Source organism: Trichogramma pretiosum, unplaced genomic scaffold (genome assembly GCF_000599845.2).
Source record: "Trichogramma pretiosum strain Unisexual culture from Peru unplaced genomic scaffold, Tpre_2.0 scaffold115, whole genome shotgun sequence".
NCBI classification, from domain to species: Eukaryota; Metazoa; Arthropoda; class Insecta; order Hymenoptera; family Trichogrammatidae; genus Trichogramma; species Trichogramma pretiosum.
In genome coordinates, this window is record NW_019640800.1 from 47,151 (window position 1) to 67,644 (window position 20,494).

General features: G+C 31.0%; 6 protein-coding genes across 11 annotated transcripts; 3 read left to right on the plus strand and 3 right to left on the minus strand.

Annotated features, from left to right (window-relative positions):
• The first annotated feature begins 93 nt into the window (after positions 1-93).
• LOC106652844 (tumor susceptibility gene 101 protein) lies at positions 94-2,676 on the plus strand. Of its 4 annotated transcripts, none has more exons than XM_014371993.2 (9): positions 94-136; positions 742-807; positions 882-966; positions 1,044-1,109; positions 1,178-1,341; positions 1,416-1,542; positions 1,632-1,807; positions 1,876-2,234; positions 2,303-2,676. In XM_014371993.2, the coding sequence occupies exons 2-9, from the start codon at positions 763-765 to the stop codon at positions 2,487-2,489; spliced, it is 1,209 nt and encodes a 402-aa protein (XP_014227479.1). In that variant the 5' UTR covers positions 94-136; positions 742-762; the 3' UTR covers positions 2,490-2,676. The 4 variants fall into 4 exon arrangements, with proteins under 4 accessions (XP_014227479.1, XP_023314414.1, XP_014227480.1 ...); XM_023458646.1 differs by lacking the exon at positions 94-136 and adding an exon at positions 156-178; XM_014371994.2 differs by lacking the exon at positions 94-136 and adding an exon at positions 205-233.
• Positions 2,515-3,627, minus strand: LOC106652846 (small ubiquitin-related modifier 3). The gene is made up of 3 exons (XM_014371997.2): positions 3,220-3,627; positions 3,015-3,137; positions 2,515-2,942 (listed from the first exon to the last, which is right to left on the minus strand). Exons 1-3 carry the CDS (start codon positions 3,235-3,237, stop codon positions 2,805-2,807), a joined length of 279 nt encoding a protein of 92 aa, XP_014227483.1. The 5' UTR covers positions 3,238-3,627; the 3' UTR covers positions 2,515-2,804.
• A 1,930-nt stretch (positions 3,628-5,557) lies between these two features.
• On the plus strand, positions 5,558-8,584 carry LOC106652850 (endoplasmin). The gene is made up of 4 exons (XM_014372002.2): positions 5,558-5,756; positions 5,843-5,932; positions 6,217-6,814; positions 6,890-8,584. Exons 1-4 carry the CDS (start codon positions 5,711-5,713, stop codon positions 8,511-8,513), a joined length of 2,358 nt encoding a protein of 785 aa, XP_014227488.1. The 5' UTR covers positions 5,558-5,710; the 3' UTR covers positions 8,514-8,584.
• Positions 8,585-10,727: 2,143 nt separating this feature from the next.
• LOC106652854 (N(G),N(G)-dimethylarginine dimethylaminohydrolase 1) lies at positions 10,728-13,081 on the plus strand. Its single transcript, XM_014372006.2, has 5 exons — positions 10,728-11,152; positions 11,836-11,938; positions 12,008-12,105; positions 12,505-12,600; positions 12,666-13,081. The coding sequence occupies exons 1-5, from the start codon at positions 10,898-10,900 to the stop codon at positions 12,918-12,920; spliced, it is 807 nt and encodes a 268-aa protein (XP_014227492.1). The 5' UTR covers positions 10,728-10,897; the 3' UTR covers positions 12,921-13,081.
• Positions 13,082-13,169: 88 nt separating this feature from the next.
• Positions 13,170-15,314, minus strand: LOC106652853 (probable malonyl-CoA-acyl carrier protein transacylase, mitochondrial). Its single transcript, XM_014372005.2, has 2 exons — positions 14,243-15,314; positions 13,170-14,171 (listed from the first exon to the last, which is right to left on the minus strand). The coding sequence occupies exons 1-2, from the start codon at positions 15,010-15,012 to the stop codon at positions 13,727-13,729; spliced, it is 1,215 nt and encodes a 404-aa protein (XP_014227491.1). The 5' UTR covers positions 15,013-15,314; the 3' UTR covers positions 13,170-13,726.
• A 446-nt stretch (positions 15,315-15,760) lies between these two features.
• LOC106652856 (calcium-independent phospholipase A2-gamma-like) lies at positions 15,761-20,033 on the minus strand. Of its 3 annotated transcripts, none has more exons than XM_014372007.2 (9): positions 19,512-20,033; positions 18,748-19,107; positions 18,134-18,497; positions 17,858-18,070; positions 17,755-17,781; positions 17,380-17,588; positions 17,078-17,276; positions 16,249-16,455; positions 15,761-16,164 (listed from the first exon to the last, which is right to left on the minus strand). In XM_014372007.2, exons 2-9 carry the CDS (start codon positions 19,036-19,038, stop codon positions 15,911-15,913), a joined length of 1,764 nt encoding a protein of 587 aa, XP_014227493.1. In that variant the 5' UTR covers positions 19,039-19,107; positions 19,512-20,033; the 3' UTR covers positions 15,761-15,910. The 3 variants fall into 3 exon arrangements, with proteins under 3 accessions (XP_014227493.1, XP_023314429.1, XP_014227494.1); XM_023458661.1 differs by having other exon boundaries at positions 17,755-17,778; positions 19,512-20,029; XM_014372008.2 differs by lacking the exon at positions 17,755-17,781 and having other exon boundaries at positions 19,512-20,032.
• Positions 20,034-20,494: the final 461 nt, after the last annotated feature.

The window sequence follows — 20,494 nt, forward strand, 5'->3', positions numbered from 1 at the left end:
TTAGCGTGAATAAGACGTGAAATTTTTGAATAACCCAAGCATAAAACTATAGTCTGTGTCATGTATGTCAGCTAAATGCGGGCTGAAACATATGCGATGTGTATAGAGGCGCTGTGTTATTGGTTAATTCCTGATCGTGAGTATTGTACGGAAAACCAACGAAAAGCATAAAATCATCGTAAAAACTTTGTTTATAAATTCTTTTCATCTGTCAGTGTCGATCGGATACAAATGTGCTTGTGAAGTTTATTTAACCGCAAAAATGATCTGAAACATCGACATTTTCATGAATAATTGCATAAAAAAAGTTTAAAAATAATTGAAAGAAACATTTTATGTAAAATTAATTTCAATTGACATTATCTTCAAAGCATTTAATGAAAGAAATACACGTTATTCACGCAAATGTGGAGCAATTTCATTTCATAAATTCATGAAAATTTTAGTTACGTTTTTGATGCATTGAATGAATATATTCGGTTAAATGCTCATGCTCTTTCTTCTATAATTGACTGACATTTGTATGTCGTCACACACACTTTGTTATGACCGCAATTTTTTATTTCTTACTAACTCATCACATTGATTCGTTACGTTTTAATTCAGATAACGTGAAGTACTCGATCGAAAGTAAATGCTCATTCTTTTTCTATCTGTGACTTGAATTATTAAAATGAACTTTTTTTTACTTATACCTTCAACTAACTTAATTTTGCATCCTTATCTTTGATATTTATGTAGTTTTTCAGACACGCTGTAAAAATGGCTCATAATGACGACTTAAAAATAAAGCAGTTTCTTAGTAAAGTATGTAATTTATTGATTTAGTTTACAAAAGAAATACCATGTTTCAAAACAATACATTTTTTAATAAATTTCAGTATGTCAATCCAGATGTCACACGTAGAGATGTTTTCAGAGTTTTGGAATACTACCGAGGGCTTCATTGGAAAATAGAGAAATTCGGTAAGTGACCATTATATCCTCATGTGAAAGTTAGCCTAAGATTTGTTTCACATCAATGCATTTATTTTATGTCAAAGTTTTTAATGATGGAACTCGGAAGGAACTAATTAACTTACAAGGAACCATACCGGTACCCTTTAAAGGTATGATTTAGAAATTTTGAAATATTTCAATAATTTAAAAAACATATTAATGTATATTTTGATTGAAGGAAATACTTACCACATACCAATTTGTATATGGTTAATGGACACACATCCTAATAATGCCCCTATGTGTTATGTTACACCTACTCCAGAAATGAATATTAAAGTTAGCAATTATGTTGACCATAATGGTAAAATTTACTTGCCATATTTACACGAATGGATACCTGTATGTAAAAAGATATTTTGCTATCTAAAAATTAAATTAATCAAATAATTTACTTGAAAACTATCTTATTGCAGCACAAATCAGATTTGTGCAGTCTCATTCAAGTTATGATTGTTGTGTTTGGAGAACATCCCCCTGTGTATGCACGTCCAAAAACAGGTCCCCTGTCGATGATAAATACCACGCCATATCCTAAACAATGTAAGAAAATGTTTTTAGAATCTTCGATATTTTGAAATGTTTTTTACACAATTTTTTTTACTTTCTTGCATAAAAATGTGATTTTTCAGCGACTATGCCTCCAATGCCAATGAATGTTGGACAACCTGGATTTCCTCAACCTCCTCAGCAAGGAATGTCAAATATTTATCCACAGTCAGACTTATTTGCCAACTACCCTCCTTACCCCACATCTGGTGTAAATTATCCAACACCGAATTATCCTAATTCATTTCCCTACCCTCCAGTAAGTTTTTTTCTTTTAAGATTTAATATTTTTATATGGAATTGAATAAATGAGCATTTTTTTAACAGACTCCTGCGGTTTCTGGAATTTCAAGTGGGGGAACAGGAACCATAACAGAAGAGCACATTAGAGTTTCATTGCTATCAGCTATTGGAGATAAATTAAAACGTAGGTTCCGCGAACAATTCTCGCAATTACAAGCGGAACTTGAAACATTAAGACGTACTCAGCAGGAGTTATCAAATGGATCTGCTAATTTAAGTGAGCTTTTTGCAAAGCTGCAAATGGAGAAGACTCAGCTTGAAAAAAATATTCAAATATTGCAAGAAAAAGAAGTGGAATTGGAGAAAGAAGTTATGAAACTTTCTGATAATCAAACTATCGAAGTTGATGAAGCTGTTACTACAATTGCACCTTTATATAAACAGTAAGTACTTACCTTTGTTTCTATCCAATTTTTTTCTTCTCATACTAACACATAATTCATGCTTACAGAATGTTAAATGCATTCGTTGAGGAAGCTGCTACAGAAGATGCTATATATTATTTGGCTGAAGGTTTAAGGAGTGGGATAATAGATTTGGATGTTTTCTTGAAGCAAGTTAGGCAATTATCAAGGAGACAATTTATGCTCCGAGCACTAATGTCACTATGTCGACAGAAAGCTGGATTAACAAGTTGAATATGAAATAAATATATAGTTATCATTTGCTATTATACATTTATTTAAAAATATACATTCACTGTAGTTACATAAATTACTTTAGAATTCTATAATTTAAGAAATTTATGTAAAATAAAAAAGTTTCTTACTTATTGAATAATAATGACATTTGTAAATCTTTAAATGGAATAAAGTTACAAAATAACTTCTGTTTAATTTTTGAACCTTACTTACATTTAAAAATAAAATAGAAAAACGTATTCGTCAAGGATATTAAAGTTACTAGTTGTACGCTTAAATGTGATAATGTACGGATGTATGATATTATTATTTCTATAGTAGATTCCCGCCTACTTGTTGTTGATATACTTCTATAGTATCACCTTCTTCCATTTCTAATGTTGATGGTGTATCTAATTCATGAATTGGTTGTCCATCGAATCGAAATCTGACTGCAGCAATCGCCAGGCCCTTGAATAAAATATCGATTGACAATAACTGGTAAAAAAAATAAATGTTCTATGCACGCAATATTTTATTTACCGCTCGGTCACAGTAAGCATTCATTAGTTTTCTCAAAGGTGTATGTTTTTTGATTTTGAACTGGACCACACCGTTATCTTGCCCAAGCACTTTCAAGTTGATGTGCTCCGATTCTTTAGAATCCTAGCGAAAAAAAAATTATAATAATTACAAAATCAATGTTTACGTTTGATACAAGCGAAATTTTTAGGTTGGGGTACGCTACCTTTTTCTCGTCTGACATTTTGAATTAGAAAATAAGTTCAATTTATTGCGACTCAATAAAACACTACTACTTCTAGAGTTGAAGCTGAAGATTTGCAAAAAAGCGATATCGTTTGAAAATTGCTCGCGATTAGGGGAACTTTCTTGAATTCGTGAGAGTCGCTATACTATGGCAGCTACCCGGGGAACTGTCTTCAAATGTATAGAAAATGCGGGACAACAACCGCTCTTAACACGCAGGACACGTGATAAGTTAGATCGTAGGTATAAGGTTTTGCGAGGAACATATGCGTCAAACTGTCATTATGGAACTTGTTAAAGATTTGACTGCAATCAAATTGTTGAATGTTCATAAGCTTGCATTCAATGTTGAGTCAATTCTAATGCATTTCCAGTTTTAAATTCTGAATAGCAATACTTGTTGTTAGAAAAAGTTAATGCAAGAGCACCACCGTCGAAATCAGAAACGTAAAGAATAAGAATTTTAAGGAATGGAAGGAACGGTGACCAACGGGCAAACGTGAGCTAGCTTTTATTTTCAAATTTTTAGCGATCACTTAATTTTTATTAATGAACTATTGATCAATTGTTAGTTATTATATGTTATAAACATACTTTGAAAGCTTAAGTGAACTATTTCTATCCTCTATCTTTCTAATTTGAAAAACAAAATTGAACTTTTGCTGCAAGATTTCATGAAAGTTGTTTAAATCATTTTTAACATTTGCATAATTAATTAACTTTTTTGTTCAGATACGTTTTAAAATTATCCGTACAAAAATATAACTTATTCATCATGATAGATCAATCTGCGAAATGATTCAGAAATTCACCTAAACATCGATCGAAAAATAAATCTGATAATTTACATGTTGCTGCATGCAAGTCTCGTTGTTTGCAGAGTGCAGACTGCATGCGTAACTAAAAATGCTTAATTTTTTTCTGGAATGATTTTTGAACAACGGTGCAATTGACCCTTCCATCACATTATCGGTCTGAAAAACTGGATAAACATAATTCATTCGGTATAAATTTTCTCGGGAAACAATTTGAAAATTTTCAATTCCCTTATTCCAGATCAAAAATTGATTCGCAGTTTTCCGGGAAAACTACAAAATAAAATTGGCGGCAAAATTTGCTACAGTTGTTCTTAGCAACATTTACTTAGGGGTTCGTTAAAAGTATTAATTTTCGAATTGTATAACTTTTTATATGATAAATAGTATTTGAATGTAAAAATCCAGGAGTTGAAATTTCAAGTAATATCTATTATCTTCTAGTTGGTGTAATTCATTGGGGACTTAAAATAAAAATATTTGCTGCCCGTTTCAGCGCCATTGAGAAAATAACAACATAAATTATAAAAAAAGCTTGGTGAAACAGTGCAGAATTGTTGAGAACTAAATGTGTTTTATTTATAACACAATCTCAATTTTCTATTTTTCATCAAACATTTTGCCTTTTTTCGCTACTGTATACTTAGGCATAATTACCACACATATACAAACCTACAACTTTTACAAAATAAAAACCTAATCTTATGTTTTCGATTTCTGGCATTGAAATTGAAAATTATTCATTTCATCATAAGTGTTACAACTTGATTTTGAATGCTCGACGATTTTTACATATTATAATTCATACTTCGTGCGAAAAAAGTCAAAGAATTATATAACATTTAATATTCTTTAAATTAGTCTGGTATTTATTAATAACAATTCTTCGTTAACGAAATTTACTTTAAATATTATTATTTCGAAATTCAAAATACATAAAAAAACGTGCGCGGAGACTATTCGCTTCATCAGCTACGAAAACCCTCTGGATGTGGCATAACACCAATAATGAACTGTACACGTTTTCAGTCCCCCCTCTCGTATTCTATTTCTTATTAATTTTGCGACATTTATAATATGTAAACAAATTATACTCTAAACTTTAGCATTCTCGATCAAAATACTGGTGGAAATGAAGAATTTAACATTTTTTAAAAGAAAACATGTATTTCATTAATTCAAGTTGATTTGGACGGTCACGCATGCATAAGGGTAGTATACAAAACCGATATTCAATCCAGAAAGCTCTTTCTTTATTTTTGCGATGTTTATAATTTTAAACTTTTGGTTCAAAGGATTTTTATAGTTCAATTTCTCTATAATTTTTTAATAAATCGATCACCGCTTAGATTCTTTTTGCGTGTACTGAACTTAAAATATTGACAGATTGTAGACTAATAAACGTCGTGGACTGCGCCCATTGGTCAGAATTTTAGCGAATTGAATTTTCGCTTTGCCTTCGCGACGTATACAGCATCGATACACAAACATATACGTGTAAATACAGCGCAAGAACAGCTATATCAGTCTAGAAGGTCGTAGCGTGTGTCACGCAGCCGGTTTACAACGGTTCAAAAAGCAAAAACTTTTGCAAAAAAGTTTAGTTTCGATTCTTCCGTTACTTTGGCATTTTTGTTGCCTAGTTATTCAAATGATATGAAGCCTCTAATAATTTTTCTCGCTGCCGTTTTCTTAGTAACAGGTACGAATTTTCTTGTGTTCATTGAGATAAAGTATGCCCAACAGTTTGAAACATATTTTGATAAATTGTTTTCTACTCCTTTCTAGAATGTGTGTCGGCGCAAGAAGACTTCATCGTCGAAAAAGTCGGCACTGTCGAAGATGATTTAGGATCAAGTCGCGAAGCTCTTCGCACAGGTGAATTAACAATCACAATTTTTTAACATAATTACCGGAACAAAAATTGAAATATTTATAAACATTTTCGTTTTGTTATTGATGACTCAAATCGTTATTTTGTCTTTGCGAAATACTTTCCAATTGTTACGGACTTAGTCCATTGATCAAATTAAAGGAAAGCAAAATAATTTGAAAACTTTCATTATTTTTATTATATTCTTAAATTACTTAACAATAATTTTTGCGTTAAGATTTAATTTACTCCAATAAAAATAATGTGTATAAATTTTTTTATTTTACAGAAGAACATGTACCATTGAAAACAAAGGAGCTTCATGATGGACTGGATAGTGCTGAATATCAAAAACTCAAAGAAAAAGCTGAGAGTTTTACGTTTCAAACAGAGGTTAATCGTATGATGAAACTTATTATTAATTCATTATACCGTAACAAGGAAATCTTTTTAAGAGAACTCATATCAAATGCTTCCGATGCACTTGATAAAATCAGGTTGCTCTCTCTCACCGATAAAAATGTTCTTGAATCAGACTCCAATTTAATGATCAGAATAAAGGCTGATAAAGATAATAAAATACTAAGTATTACTGATTCTGGAATTGGTATGACTAAAAATGATCTGATAGGTAATTTAGGAACTATAGCCAAATCTGGAACAGCAGAATTTTTGGGCAAGATGCAAAACTCTATGAATTCACAAGACATGAATGATATGATTGGTCAGTTTGGTGTTGGCTTTTATTCAGCTTTTCTTGTTGCAAACAAAGTTGTTGTAACAACTAAACATAATGATGATAAACAATACATCTGGGAATCTGACAGTAACAGCTATAGCATTGTTGAAGACCCTAGGAATACACTCAAGAGGGGAACAACCATAAGGTAAATAATATAATTTCAATTTTGTATTGATTGTTAATTTCTAATTATTTTACTAATAATACTGTTTATTTTCAGCCTGTACTTGAAAAATGAAGCTCAAGACTTTTTGGAAGAGGATACTATCAAAAATCTTATCAGAAAATATTCCCAATTCATCAATTTCCCTATTTACATGTGGAGTAGTAAAAATATTGAAGTAGATTCAGATGAAGTTGATGAAAAAACTCCTGAAACAAAAGATGCAGAGAAGGAGCAAAGTGATGATGATGATGCCACTATTGAAAATGATCAAGATAAAGCAGAGAAGAAAAAAGTAACTAAAACAGTTTGGGATTGGGAATTAATAAATGATGCTAAACCAATTTGGACTATAAAACCATCAGAGATCACTGAAGAGCAGTATAATAGTTTCTACAAGTCTTTAACTAAAGATACCCAGGAACCCCTAGCTAAAGTTCATTTCGTAGCAGAAGGCGAAGTTACATTTAAATCTCTCTTATTTATTCCTAAGGTTCAGCCTAGTGATAGTTTTAATCGTTATGGAACTAAAGATGATAACATTAAGTTATATGTTAGAAGAGTTTTCATTTCAGACAAATTCAATGATTTAATGCCAAATTATTTGTCTTTTATTCAAGGTATAGTTGATAGTGATGATTTACCCCTTAATGTTTCTCGAGAAAACTTACAACAACACAAGCTAATGAAAATTATCAAGAAGAAGCTTATTCGTAAAGTTTTAGATATGATTAAGAAAATACCAAAAGAAGATTATGATTCTTTCTGGAAAGAATACAGTACTAATATTAAATTAGGACTTATTGAGGATGCTCAAAATCGTGCCAGATTATCAAAATTACTTATGTTCCGCAGCTCATTCAGCAATAAAGCAACAACATTGAGTGATTATGTTTCTCGTATGAAACCAAATCAAAATAACATTTATTACATTGCAGGCTCCTCAATTAGTGATGTTGAAAAATCGCCATTTGTGGAAAGATTGCTAAAGAAGAATTATGAAGTTTTATACTTGGTTGAAGCTGTTGATGAGTATGCACTTTCATCAATTCCAGAATTTGATGGAAAGAAATTCCAAAATGTAGCTAAAGAAGGATTTTCAATTGATGAAGGAGAAAAATATACTGAGAAGAAAGCAGAATTGGAAAAAATTTATGAACCTCTTTTGAAATATTTGAATGAAAAGTTGAAAGATAATATCAGCAAAGCACAAATTTCAGATCGTTTGACAAATTCTCCTTGTGCTCTAGTCGCAAGTATGTTTGGTTGGACTGGAAACATGGAAAGGCTTGCGATATCTAATGCCCATCAGAAATCTGATGACCCACAAAAGTCATATTATTTAAATCAAAAGAAGACTCTTGAAATCAATCCACATCATCCACTGATGAGGGAATTATTGCGAAGGGTAGAACAAGATGCTGAAGATGAAAACACCTACAATATGGCTTTGATGATGTTCCAAACTGCTACCTTGAGATCAGGATATATGTTGAAAGAAACAGCAAGTTTTGCTGATAACATTGAAAAACTCATGCGAAAATCCTTAGGTATTCCACTGGATGAAGTTCCAGAAATTGAAGATGATAACATTGAAGACATCAATGATTCAGAAAAGGATGAATCTGAAATCTCAACCGACGAGAAGGATGATGAACAAAGTGAACATGATGAACTGTGAATGCATTTACTGTAAAGTATAATTTGAAATTCTTTTTTACGAAAATTTAAATAAATAATTGGTAAAAAAAAGTTGTTTTGTTTATCTTCTGCATCCTTTGAAAAATATTTATGAGCTTGGTATATCGTTAAAATTGCAAATCAATTTTTCAAAATGGTAGTAATATTTTTATTTTGTTATTACATTGAATTTTTTTAATCACGGCTCGTAGACATTTACATGATTTTTCGTCAACTCCCAATAGAAAATATAAATTTCTTTTGAGCAGCGAGCTGGGAAAGACACTTCTGTCTGCGGGCATTGTTCTGCGTGTTATTCGTATCAAACCGCTAATCAATCGGTTACACGACGAAACCAATTGCTCTTAAGTAACTACGTCCTGTTTTATCAAGTGTTTTTTTTTCGCATTATGTAAAAAATGTAATCAACAGCAATATGTGAACGGAGGACTTCTTCGCGCTGCGTCGTTTTCTTTTATTGTAATAAAAATGAAATTCACCGTTAGGCATAAAATATACGAGCTAAGTCCCATAAATGAAATATGATAACAAGATCTCAATGTGATTCACTGGAATACTTTTAATCGTAGGTAAAATCGTAGATACGCACAGTCCTAATGTAGAAATTACATGCAATATTATTTATGTGGAATCTCCCGTCATACATTTTTACCTTTGTTTGTTAGTAAGATTAATGAATACAAAACTCAGCGATATATGAGTCGATTTATTTGTACGATTGCCTACAGAACAAATAGAAATTACTAAAAAATATCAAATTGTTATTACTGTTTAAATAATTAGGTATAGTGAGAATATATACTATCAATTATTAGCTGCGACTAGCCGGCTATTTACAAACTACAAAAATATTAGGCTAAATATGTTCACACAGTTTGAACGAGTTGCTTTCTAATTTTACGACTTTCAGCCAAATAATGGAATATAAAATTTTTTGCAAAAAGTATCACATAACAGTCTGTAAGATAAAAATTATTTATCTCGCGACCCGTCCGTACGGTCTCAATTTCGTACATTGCTTTATAATTCACTGTAAATATCCATTCCTTCTCTTCCGAAAAAATTGTCCAATTTGATAATTATAATTCTCATTCAATTGTACTCACTGTTGAATTATAAAATTCAAGCTTATTGAGGAATATATAAGAAACCAAAACAACTCTAAATAAATTTAATGACTCAGTTCAGTAAAAAAAAATCCGAAGCAATCTAAATGTCTTATCGCAACAAAAATAAAACTCAAAAAGCTTATAAATAACTCAAAAATACTTAAATCAACTCAAGAATATTTAAAATTGGGAAGATTGCACTTATCATCTCAATAATCTCATATTGAAAATCAAATCTCAGCGTGGTATGATACTTCCGGTTTTGTCTCGGGTGCTAACTTTTTGATATGAACAAATGGTAAAAAACGGAAGTATATAAAATCCTAGCAACTTACTTATCTACAAAAATTTAAAAAAAAGTTGTTTTAATGTCAAAAATATACTTAGGGCTTTGGTACAGACGTAAAAAATAATATTGTTTGTTTCTTATAAACTTTTGAAAACAAAATTGACTAAATTTGTCACTTCCACAAAAAAGCAGCTACTTCTTAGATGCTTAAAAAGCGTATGAATTTCACATAAATTAAGTCTACGATAATGAGATATAATTTCGTCTACCTACAAGACTGCATGAAAAGCTTAGTTAAAAAATTTCGCTTCGCTCAGCATAATTCATATACAGCTACGTTTGATATGTTCAGGAACAATGTCGTGACTCTCCTGGGGCCTACTTTAAGGTAGCTCTTTGAAGTCATAAAATTATTATTTTTCAAAAAATGAATTTTAATTAATAGTATTGAAATTGTTTCATGGGTAACACGCATGAAAAATATTATCCTCAAAATTTTTATTTTCAATCTATTACGCTTCCAATGAATAATATTTTCAAATACATCCTGTTGCTTTATTTCGAAACGTCGACGCCAGGTTTTGACGCACCCTTGAAATTAAGCTCGTTTCTATATGTTGTTGCGCGCTGGACTTGGTCGTGAACTCCGTTAGACAGAGAGAGAGAGAAAGAATTCGACCAACCATATTACAGAATTATATTCACGGGTGTTGCTATAATATGTTCGACACACAATCCCCCCTGCACAGCGCCACCCAATCTATATAATATAATGAATCGGGAAGTGCACAGTGCCTAAGGTACTGTGTGTACTGCGTGTGTGCGCCGTATCCGTTCGTATCAATTGCACCGAAATACACGTACATATATACAGTATACTGTGTACGATGATGCATCGCAATTAGTAATTTTCCTTCCGCGCAGTGAGATCGCGAAGATTTTTTTTTTTTTCGGCGAGCTGTCAAGATGTCGGTGCATTACACGCACGCGATCATTTGTCGCGTACCCATGTCCTTGCGCACCTGTGCCGAAATACAGCCGGAGGAGGCTCGTAAGCAGCACCAGGCCTTGGCTCTGCTGCTGCGACAGATTGGCCTCGACGTCATCGAGATGCCGCCCGACGAGGCGTCGCCCCTTTGCTGCTACGTCGAGGATCTCGCGATTGTCTGCAACGGCGTGGCCCTTATCGCCAAACCAAAGGAGTCTTCCAGGATCAAGGAGGTTATTATTAATACAGTAGAATTTAAAAGTAATTTTCACGTAGAAAGCTCACTTTATGCACCATCTACGAATGATTAGTGCTTTATTTAAAATTAATACACACGAGAATTTATTTTTGAAAAAAAGATGAGGAATACCATTTCTATATATTCAATAGCTCTATTTATCAATGGGCGATAAATTCTTGTTTTTACGCTTTATTTTTCGAACAACTGCGCTTTAATTTCAACACTATAAATTACCACGAATTGAATATCCCCGCCAGAAGTTCATTTTGACAAAGAAGAATTATAAAACTATGAACTTTCATTAAGTGTTACCTCAAGATGTATAACTATAGACCGCGCGGAAAACTGTACAGTTGAAAGCTCAAGTTACCGTAGACGTCATCTGAATTTATAAAAGTTCAAAAAAGTTTGTTAAAATTGTGAAATTATTTTTTAATAGTCTGGCCTAAAATCTCGTGATTGTTTCAGAAAAAATCCAAAGCCTATGAAGTCATTTTTGATTTTGTTAATGGAATATAACGTTTTTAAACTGTAGATTTTTAAAAATCGCGCTTTTAGATATAATTATTCATAATAGTTTAATGTAGGAAAAGCGACAGTAAAGTAGCGAATAATTTATAAAGGATAATTATTCAATTTTATATATTCATTTCAATGATTAAAATTTCGTTTCAGATTCAAACCTTGAGAGCTGTCTTAAAAAAAGAATTGGAAATTCCATTGATAGAAATTGCGGATGAGCAAGCATGTTTAGACGGTGGAGACGTTCTATTTACTGGTAACTTATTTTTGTTTTTTGATATTTTTTATTTTTTTTATGATAAATAATGCATCGATTTTTTCTCAGGCAGGGAATTTTTCGTTGGATTGTCGCAGTTCACAAATGAAGGTGGAGCACAAGCTGTGGCAGCTGCATTTCCTGAATACCCTTGCACACCGATAAAAGTAAATTATTTTAACGATTATATTTTCTTATTCTCTACGTAGTTTTTGTGACGATTGAAAGTTTTACCTAAGTCGACATTTCGAACAGACATATAATTTTTCTAAATATTTTTCAAAAATGGAATGAGTCACACGAACTCGAAAAAGTTTTTCTAAATAGGAACGTTTGAGTAACTTAATAAAAGTAATAGCAAAAACGCACGCCTTGTCATTCGAGATCGCGCAAAAATCGGTAATAACTCGTAAGCAAAGTGATCACCTAACAGCAACGATTTTCCGATTTACGAGTTTTGTAGTATGATATATAGAATAGAATCCATCATTCTTTTTTTTTAATATTTTTATGAATGTAGAGAATTCTCCAAGATCCACATACATGAGCGAAAAATAATTTTTCAGGTATCCGAGTCAAACCGTCTGAAAACTTTGGTAACCATGGCAGGTCCTGATGTTATTTGCGTTAGTTCAGGAAAATCATCTCAAGAAGTCCTCAAGGTACAATAGTAAACATTTTTTTTTCGCTTGATTTGCTTTTATTAAATAATTAAATTGATCACCAGCGGATCGAAAGGGAAGCCACGTACAGTTATCAAACTTTAACAGTACCAGAAGATACCGCGGCAAATGTCCTCTACGTAAATGGTGTGTTAATTCACCGATCGCCGGAGGAAATACCGCAGTCAAGTAAATTATTCGCTGAAAAAATAGATTTTCCATCCAAACCTGTCTGCATACAGGAACTGGCTAAAGTGAGTTCTGGCTTAACTTCATGTTGTTTGTTAGTTCGCAAGCCAAGACTTATTCGTAATATATGAATTTAATTTAGGTATGTTAATTGTGTTTATTATTCTTGTATAAAATATATCTGTGTAAGTCTGAAATCTCGAAATCATGACAAGTTACCATTCGTACTTTATCAATAACTGAATGTTTACACATAACATGAAATAAAAATATAACAAATTGGTGCAAATAACTCAGTCATATACTTGTACAATATTTTATTAGCACTTTTTAAATGTACTCATTTTTATATCATCATATCTTTTTATTTTTGTTTCATTGTCTCATTCTATGGATCAAATAGTCGAAACAAATTTTTATAAAAATATATCATTTAATACTCTTATCAGATCGCTCTGACCTTATTATGGCAGAGAACCGTCGGATTTTTCGCGCATTTTTGACACGAATAGATGAATACACATTAAAAAAATATTCAAACAACTCTTTCATCAGCATGAAATTTATAGTGTTACTATAAAACCTAGTCTTAGAATTAGAACAGCATCAAACTGTTCTAACGATACAAAGGTTCCGGTCCGTCTTGTCAAGTAGACGGGTGACGTTCAATTTGACGATCGAGTACGGCCAGGTGGGCGCGTATTCATTAGTGGTTTTATCAGAAAAAAATTTACAAAAACGTATTGTATCAATCATAAGAATCTCACAAATGTTATCCATATCATTACTATCATTACTATTATTTATAAAGATCAACCATCGTCAATTTTAGTTCTTTATTAAGTGTAAAAATACATAATCAAAAACTAACATTCTTAAAAACTCGCAAATAAATTATATTTTATAAAAATGTACAATAGTCAACAACTTATTAACATTAATATACATGACATTCATCAATTGCCTTAGCATTGATATTTTTTAAAATAGTTTTTAGCATTCCTTTTGACCCCACATCAAAAGTTCTTGGAAATTCAGTTCCTGGTGGCCTGCTATACATAGTTTGCATAATTTGCTCCCACTTGACCGGTGAAATGATTTGTTTGATTATTTGCTTTTTCATTTGTGATGGATTCGTACTGAAGACTTTACCAGAAAAATTAGAATATACTGTTGTGTTGGGTGAACTTAAAGGTGCATTGTTTAAAGCTTTCACGAATGATTTCAACGCTGGTTCCATCAAACTAGTATGAAATGCCCCAGATACAGGAAGTCTGGACACTTTGCGTAAACCTAAATTACGAGAATTTTTTTCAATGTATTGAAGAGCTTCATTGCACCCACCAATAACTTTCATTTGAGTATACAAATAAATGGCAACCCTGTAAAAAATATATGATTTAGGAATGTAATCTTAATAGTATAAATTTAATATCATAAAAAAATATTTGACCTGCAAATTGGTTCGGATGCACCAATATCCATCGCCCATTTTTCAGCTTCTTTACAAATCAGAGATACATTAGCGCTAGGAGTACAAATACATGAAAGCATTCCTTGATTAGACATTTCTGTGGCACTTTGCATTGCTACAGCCCTTGCTTTTACTAATTTTAGTCCTTCTTCATAAGTTAGAGCACCAGAAAAGATTAGAGCTGTTAATTCTCCTACACTATAACCTGCAGTAGCCACACATGATTCAAAAGCTTTCGGCCTCTCTTCCTGAAGTTTTTCTAAGGCTGCCAATGATAATACAACAGTTGCGGGTTGATTGAATTCAGTTCTATCTAACAAATTTTGAGGACCTTTAAGACTTAACTTTAAAAGATCATATCCAAGTACACTACTTGCAATCTCATAAAGATCTTTCACTCGTGGAAATCTTAAATACTTTTTGGCATCTCCAACGTTTATAACTCCTTGGCCTGGAAACAATATTATTGATGTATCTGTAGGATCTATGATATTTTTCTTTGGTTTTGGTTTGTCATGATCAGCTGTAACAGGATAGGGGCTTGTACTCCACTCTGAACTATCACTTGTATTAAATGATGCAGCCTCCTCTAAAAGTTTTGATACAGAGGGTTCTTTTGACGAGTCGGAATATTTCCTTTTTTGAATTTTACTATGAACAACAATGCAATTGTATCTACTGCAATCCAAGTAAAGTCTCATTGATGAGAAACAACATCTCATGGTGGTATAATTAACTTTGGACAACATTTTCTCAAAAACCTTTCAAATCATAAATGATACTCTTTAATCGAGCTTTTTTGTGTATTAACAATTGATGCAAATGATATGCGATAGAATGTATACAATCATCTTATAACTCGAATGCAACTTTTAACCTCTATAACTGAAATCTTGCCGAGATCATGTTTTGAATTTACAGCGTGCCGGCTCTGTTGTAATCCATGCGGCTAAGTGTGCACTGACTGCAGAACGCTGTTGAGCCATAGCCGGCAGATTTGATGGGAATTGGTTGAAAAAAAAATTTAAAAACCAGATAAATCACCTTAAAAGATTCTTATAAAGTCACTCTTCAACAATTTTAAAAACCAATGTAAACAATCCAAATATTTTGAATTTACATGGAAATTTGAGTCATCTGCGATTTATTATCAATTAACGTCATTGAAAAATCCATTATGCTAATCGCTATAATTATCGGATTACATTTGGATGAAAAAACAAATTTTCGTGAAAAAATAAAGTAATGTGAATTTAAGTGAGCAAAAAAACGCAGAACGATCTAAAACTTTGTTAATAATTATTCTACAATACTTAATGTTTATTATTCGAAATTGAGTGTTAAATGCAGCTAGTGTTTCCAGTAGTAATAAATGGCTTTTAATTACGAATAAAAATAATATTTAAAATAAAGACAGGATAACATGCAACGATTTACTTCAAATTGGTATCATGAATAAAATTTATGCAAATAAAATTTCTTTTCAATACATTTTTTTATTTTATTTCAGTTCTTTGTACAATACACGCATTTATAGTAAAGATTCACTTAATATAAAATAAATTATCACAGTTTATTCAAATTTCTTTGATGTTAAGAAATAATAAAATTTCATCTATTAAATCAATGACTATTAATGACTATATATTAAATACCAAGAGTAGTTTTTTTCCATTTTATCCAATCTTTCACTTTTTGAGAAAGTTTTTTCTTCTGCGTTAAAACTTTAGCTGCTTGTCGAAACTTTTCTTCGTTTCGGCGAATATACATTCGAGCATCTTGCTCTAACTGAGAAATTTTATCAGGGCGAATTTCCACCATTGTCACCATTTCCGTTAGATAAGGATTGAATCGGAAGTAAGCGTGGTCCGGTAAAAGATCATTCAACATAATATGTACGGCTACGAAAAAATAATGAAAATGTTTGAACAAAATATTTCTAAGTGAATTAATTATATAGAAGTTAAAGTTGTTAATTAATAAACCTTCTGTGTCAGTAGCACTGTCAAGAATTTTGTAGAATTTATCTTTCCAACTTGATGCTGCCGTTTCTATCTTATCATCCGAAAAGTTGTTAATATTTAACGGTGTTCTTCCAGTTCCAAATGAAAGGACACATTGAATTGGACTATTCGGCCATAATTGTTTGGCTTCGTGAATAGCGACAGCACAAGGATTATTTACCATTATACCTACAGAAAATGAAATATTTTTTATTTAAACTTCGTTTAGCTTTAACGCAGTAAAAAGCGACAATTTTATTCTCGTTCACTCGAAAGTTAAGATTCAATTTCGAATACAATATTAAATCATATTACAAATGTTGCTAAAATGAAACGGGATTAAAGTTGCATTTTGGATAGGAACAGTTTTAAGCTTTACGGAACTTTTCCTTATGGCAAAGGTCCTAAAGTTCTAAAGAAATAATAATTCTAAGAGAAAGATATATGCCCACATCGGAAAATCTAAAAATTGAAAAATAAATTCGAAGATTGAAAAATCGTTCGCATACCGGTTAAGGAGTGTAACTAAAAGATTTCGACAGTTTTGAAATTAACAAGACATGTGGATTAACGGATACTTGATCTGTCAAGCCCGAAACGAAGGAAAAAAGTTTACAAGTCTCTTTGAATACATAATAGCTCATTCATTTGACCGAAGTCAAAGTCAAAAGTAACTAATGAATACGTCAATTACGCAAATATACTAAGGGCAATAACGTGATCAACAAGTATAAAAAGCTAAGAGCGATATACAATTCTATTTTTCAATGTATTGAGTTTAGTAAAAGCATTAACAGTTTTACAAAATTACCTCCATCTTGATGAAGAAAACCACCACATTTGAATTCTTCAAAATATATTGGAGCTGCTGCTGAAGCTCTTACTGCTTCCCATAATTTGTGCTTGTAAGAACCTAAATACTGACTTTCCACACCAATAGGTATGGCATAATTTCTAAAGACATAGGCCATCACACGTTCGTGATTAACTACAGCAGATACTACTGAAAACTATGGTAAATATTAACGAAAAATTATATAATAAGTATATCAACGTAATATAAAACTATGGGACTTACGATTTCAATCAATTTAATAAAAATGTTATTCTTACCTTCGGAGCAATTGGATCTCGAGTTGTTTTTATTAAATCTCTAGTACCTAATTGTTCTTGTAACATTTGTTCCCATAGTGCGGTATCATAATAAGCTTGCCGATAAACTAAACCGCTAGTACCTTTAAAAGTACTCTGTGTAAAAATTCTAGTGCTCAGTTCTTTGTACAACTCCGAAATTTCATCCAATGATTTTCTTTTGTGGCCTCCTTTCAAATTTAATTTTTTTGTGAAAAAAGTGAGAATATTATGAAAAAAAATTTTACGAATGAAGTTACTACTAAGTAGCTATCCAAAGGAAAATTATTTTACAAAAATATGAAATTTCATGCGCAAGGATATTGAAAACAATGTGAGCACGTTGGAAAAAATTACCTTGTTTTGTGTCTTCAACCATGGCTGCTTTAATAAACCATTTATTAAGAAATGATTGATAAAATGTGATGCTAAATATGAATGGATTTTCATGGATATTTACCTAAAACTGCAGACAAAATAGCTCCAGTGCTTACACCGCAAATGTAATCAAACATTTCGTGAACTTTTTTCCCTGTCAACTGTTCTAATTTTTTCAGCATTTCAATAACTAAGACTCCTCTTATTCCGCCACCATCAATAGCTAAAATTCTGATTCCTCGAGCTGGTAGAAAATCTACATGACCTAAAACTGCTAAGGCTTCTTTGATTGTGGCTAAAATATATAATATTCAATTTATTATTATGAATATCAATTTGAGAGTGTTTCAAAAATTACCTTTGATTTGTTGATCCTTTGTAAGATTTTGTGATTTGAGTAAAATTCTAACTGCACCACTTTTAACAGCGTAATGACGTGCTTCTGGAAACTGTTCCAAATGATAAAGTAAATCTTCAATTCGTCTCCATTTTGAAGAATTTGACTCTGCAGTAACAATACTGTTTAAAATATGTCTTGTTCTAGATAATATACTATTTTTAGTGATTTTATTTTGTACACTGGTTTTCCATTTGGGCATTGTACTTGGAAGAGGTTGTTTGTTAATGCTACTTATTTTTGGCTTAATTAAATCTGTGATTATTTGAGGTAAATAATAATAAGCATCTTTCAGTTCTGATGAAGTTCCAGTTTGAGGAGTCAACTGATACAAATTTTTAATAATTGTTTTAAATTGAATGTATAATATAATTTAAAAATTTTTGATTATATACATCAAAGCCTGAAATAATACTGTTGTAATATGTAATATGAAATATTGAAACTTTAAAATTCCTCACTGTTATCAAGGAATCAAAACCAATTAATTGAATTTTAAGTAAATTGTGAAGTAGCTAAATTTATATTTCAGACCATGATATAAATAATAAATGTTTATAATAATATTCATTTACCATTCCAGTTTTTGGTTGATCATCTTTTTTGTCACAGATGAGTATATTTTTGGGTTTTATTTCATCACGAATAGATTCATTATTTTTAATAGAAACTTTTACACTGCTTGAATCTTGATTTTCATAAAAATTTAAATACTTTTTTCCAAATTCATTTTGTGCATAAGAAAGATTTTGAAAGAACTCAATATAATCTTTATTTGTTATTATTTTATAATTTTTATCACGTAAAAATTTGTTTAGTAAATTTTTTAACTGGCTCAGAAGTTTTACTTTATTTTGAACTGACATTTTGACTTATTTAATGTCACTACTATTCATTATCCAGTTATTAATAAGAACTTTCTTGGGCTTTTGTACCTGTAAAATTTAAAAAAAATTTATTTAGCTGATACTTTTTTTACATTTATTTTTAATGTAATTTTGATCTTTAAATTATATCAGAAACTAGATTGTACTTGAGATGGTAAATTACAAAAATATTTATAAAATTATCTATGGTATAAAAATATGCATATTATCTTTCATTTCTCTTATGTGCAAATGAATAACAGATGCAATGTCAAATAGTGCTTGTTGTCATCTTGAGGGCTTTTATTTACAAGTTATTGAAAAGGTTATGATTACAATTTGATGTTCTACATGCACACCTTCTCATAACAACATTAATATAATTTATAATTAAAAACATTATAGTCGCAATATCAATGAAGTTTAATGGGCTGATTAAATAAATTTGCATAAAATTATGAATAGCTATTTACCTACAAAAGAGTTGATACTTGTTTGATACGTCTCACTGTTGTTCATCTTCGGATCTTCTTATATAACAATATTTTATTTTGAAGAGTTATAATTATTTAATTTAAACAAATATGTTTATTGTTGCTTGTTTATGCGCAGTACGATATCGACCGTAATAACTGACATTAGTGTGTTATTGAATTCTTAAAGCTTGCTGTCTCTAGACTCGCGCGGAAGCTAGAGGAGGGGAATATAGGAATAATTATTGGCAGTTTTGTTAGTAATCGGGATCGTGTAGGCAGTTTTGAAGTTATATTTTAAAAAAGATTTTTCATAGCTTATACGATGTTTTTTTAAATCTGTATTCAAATGCCTGAGTTTTACGTAAGTGTAATTTTGCGTGCCCAGACTTCGGAATATAAATTTTTTAATTTTAATATCTGAGCTTTGAATAAAAATTTGGTCAAAGAGAACATATTCAATTCACATCCATATAAAAAATTGAATTCAATATGAGTAAAATGGTTTGCTTACTTAGCACGTAAAGTTTTTATTATACGCGAACTGGGAGTTAATGCTAGACATTTTTTGTTTTGTAGAATCGATTCCAGAATGAAACAATACATCTGAATCGATAAACATTGGGTCTATCATCATTTTTCAGTTTAAAAAATTCGTCAAAAATTCATTCCTCGATATTTATGAGCGTGAAAAAATCAATATGACTTGTGAGATTATTCTGTAAGAGATGGTATATTCTTATTATCATAATTAACTGAGAAACTTCCCTTGATATTTTGTTTATTATTATAGTAGGTTTTATCTATTTATGTGGACTAGGTATTTGGTGTTATTAGAATCTTATTGATAATTACTATTTTTATTATAAAAAGAATTTTATTTCTGAATATTATTTACAGTTTGTAAATTAGAGTAACTCATTTTTAATAAGTAAATGAACATAAGTATATATTTACACTATTGACAATTCAGAGATGATCAA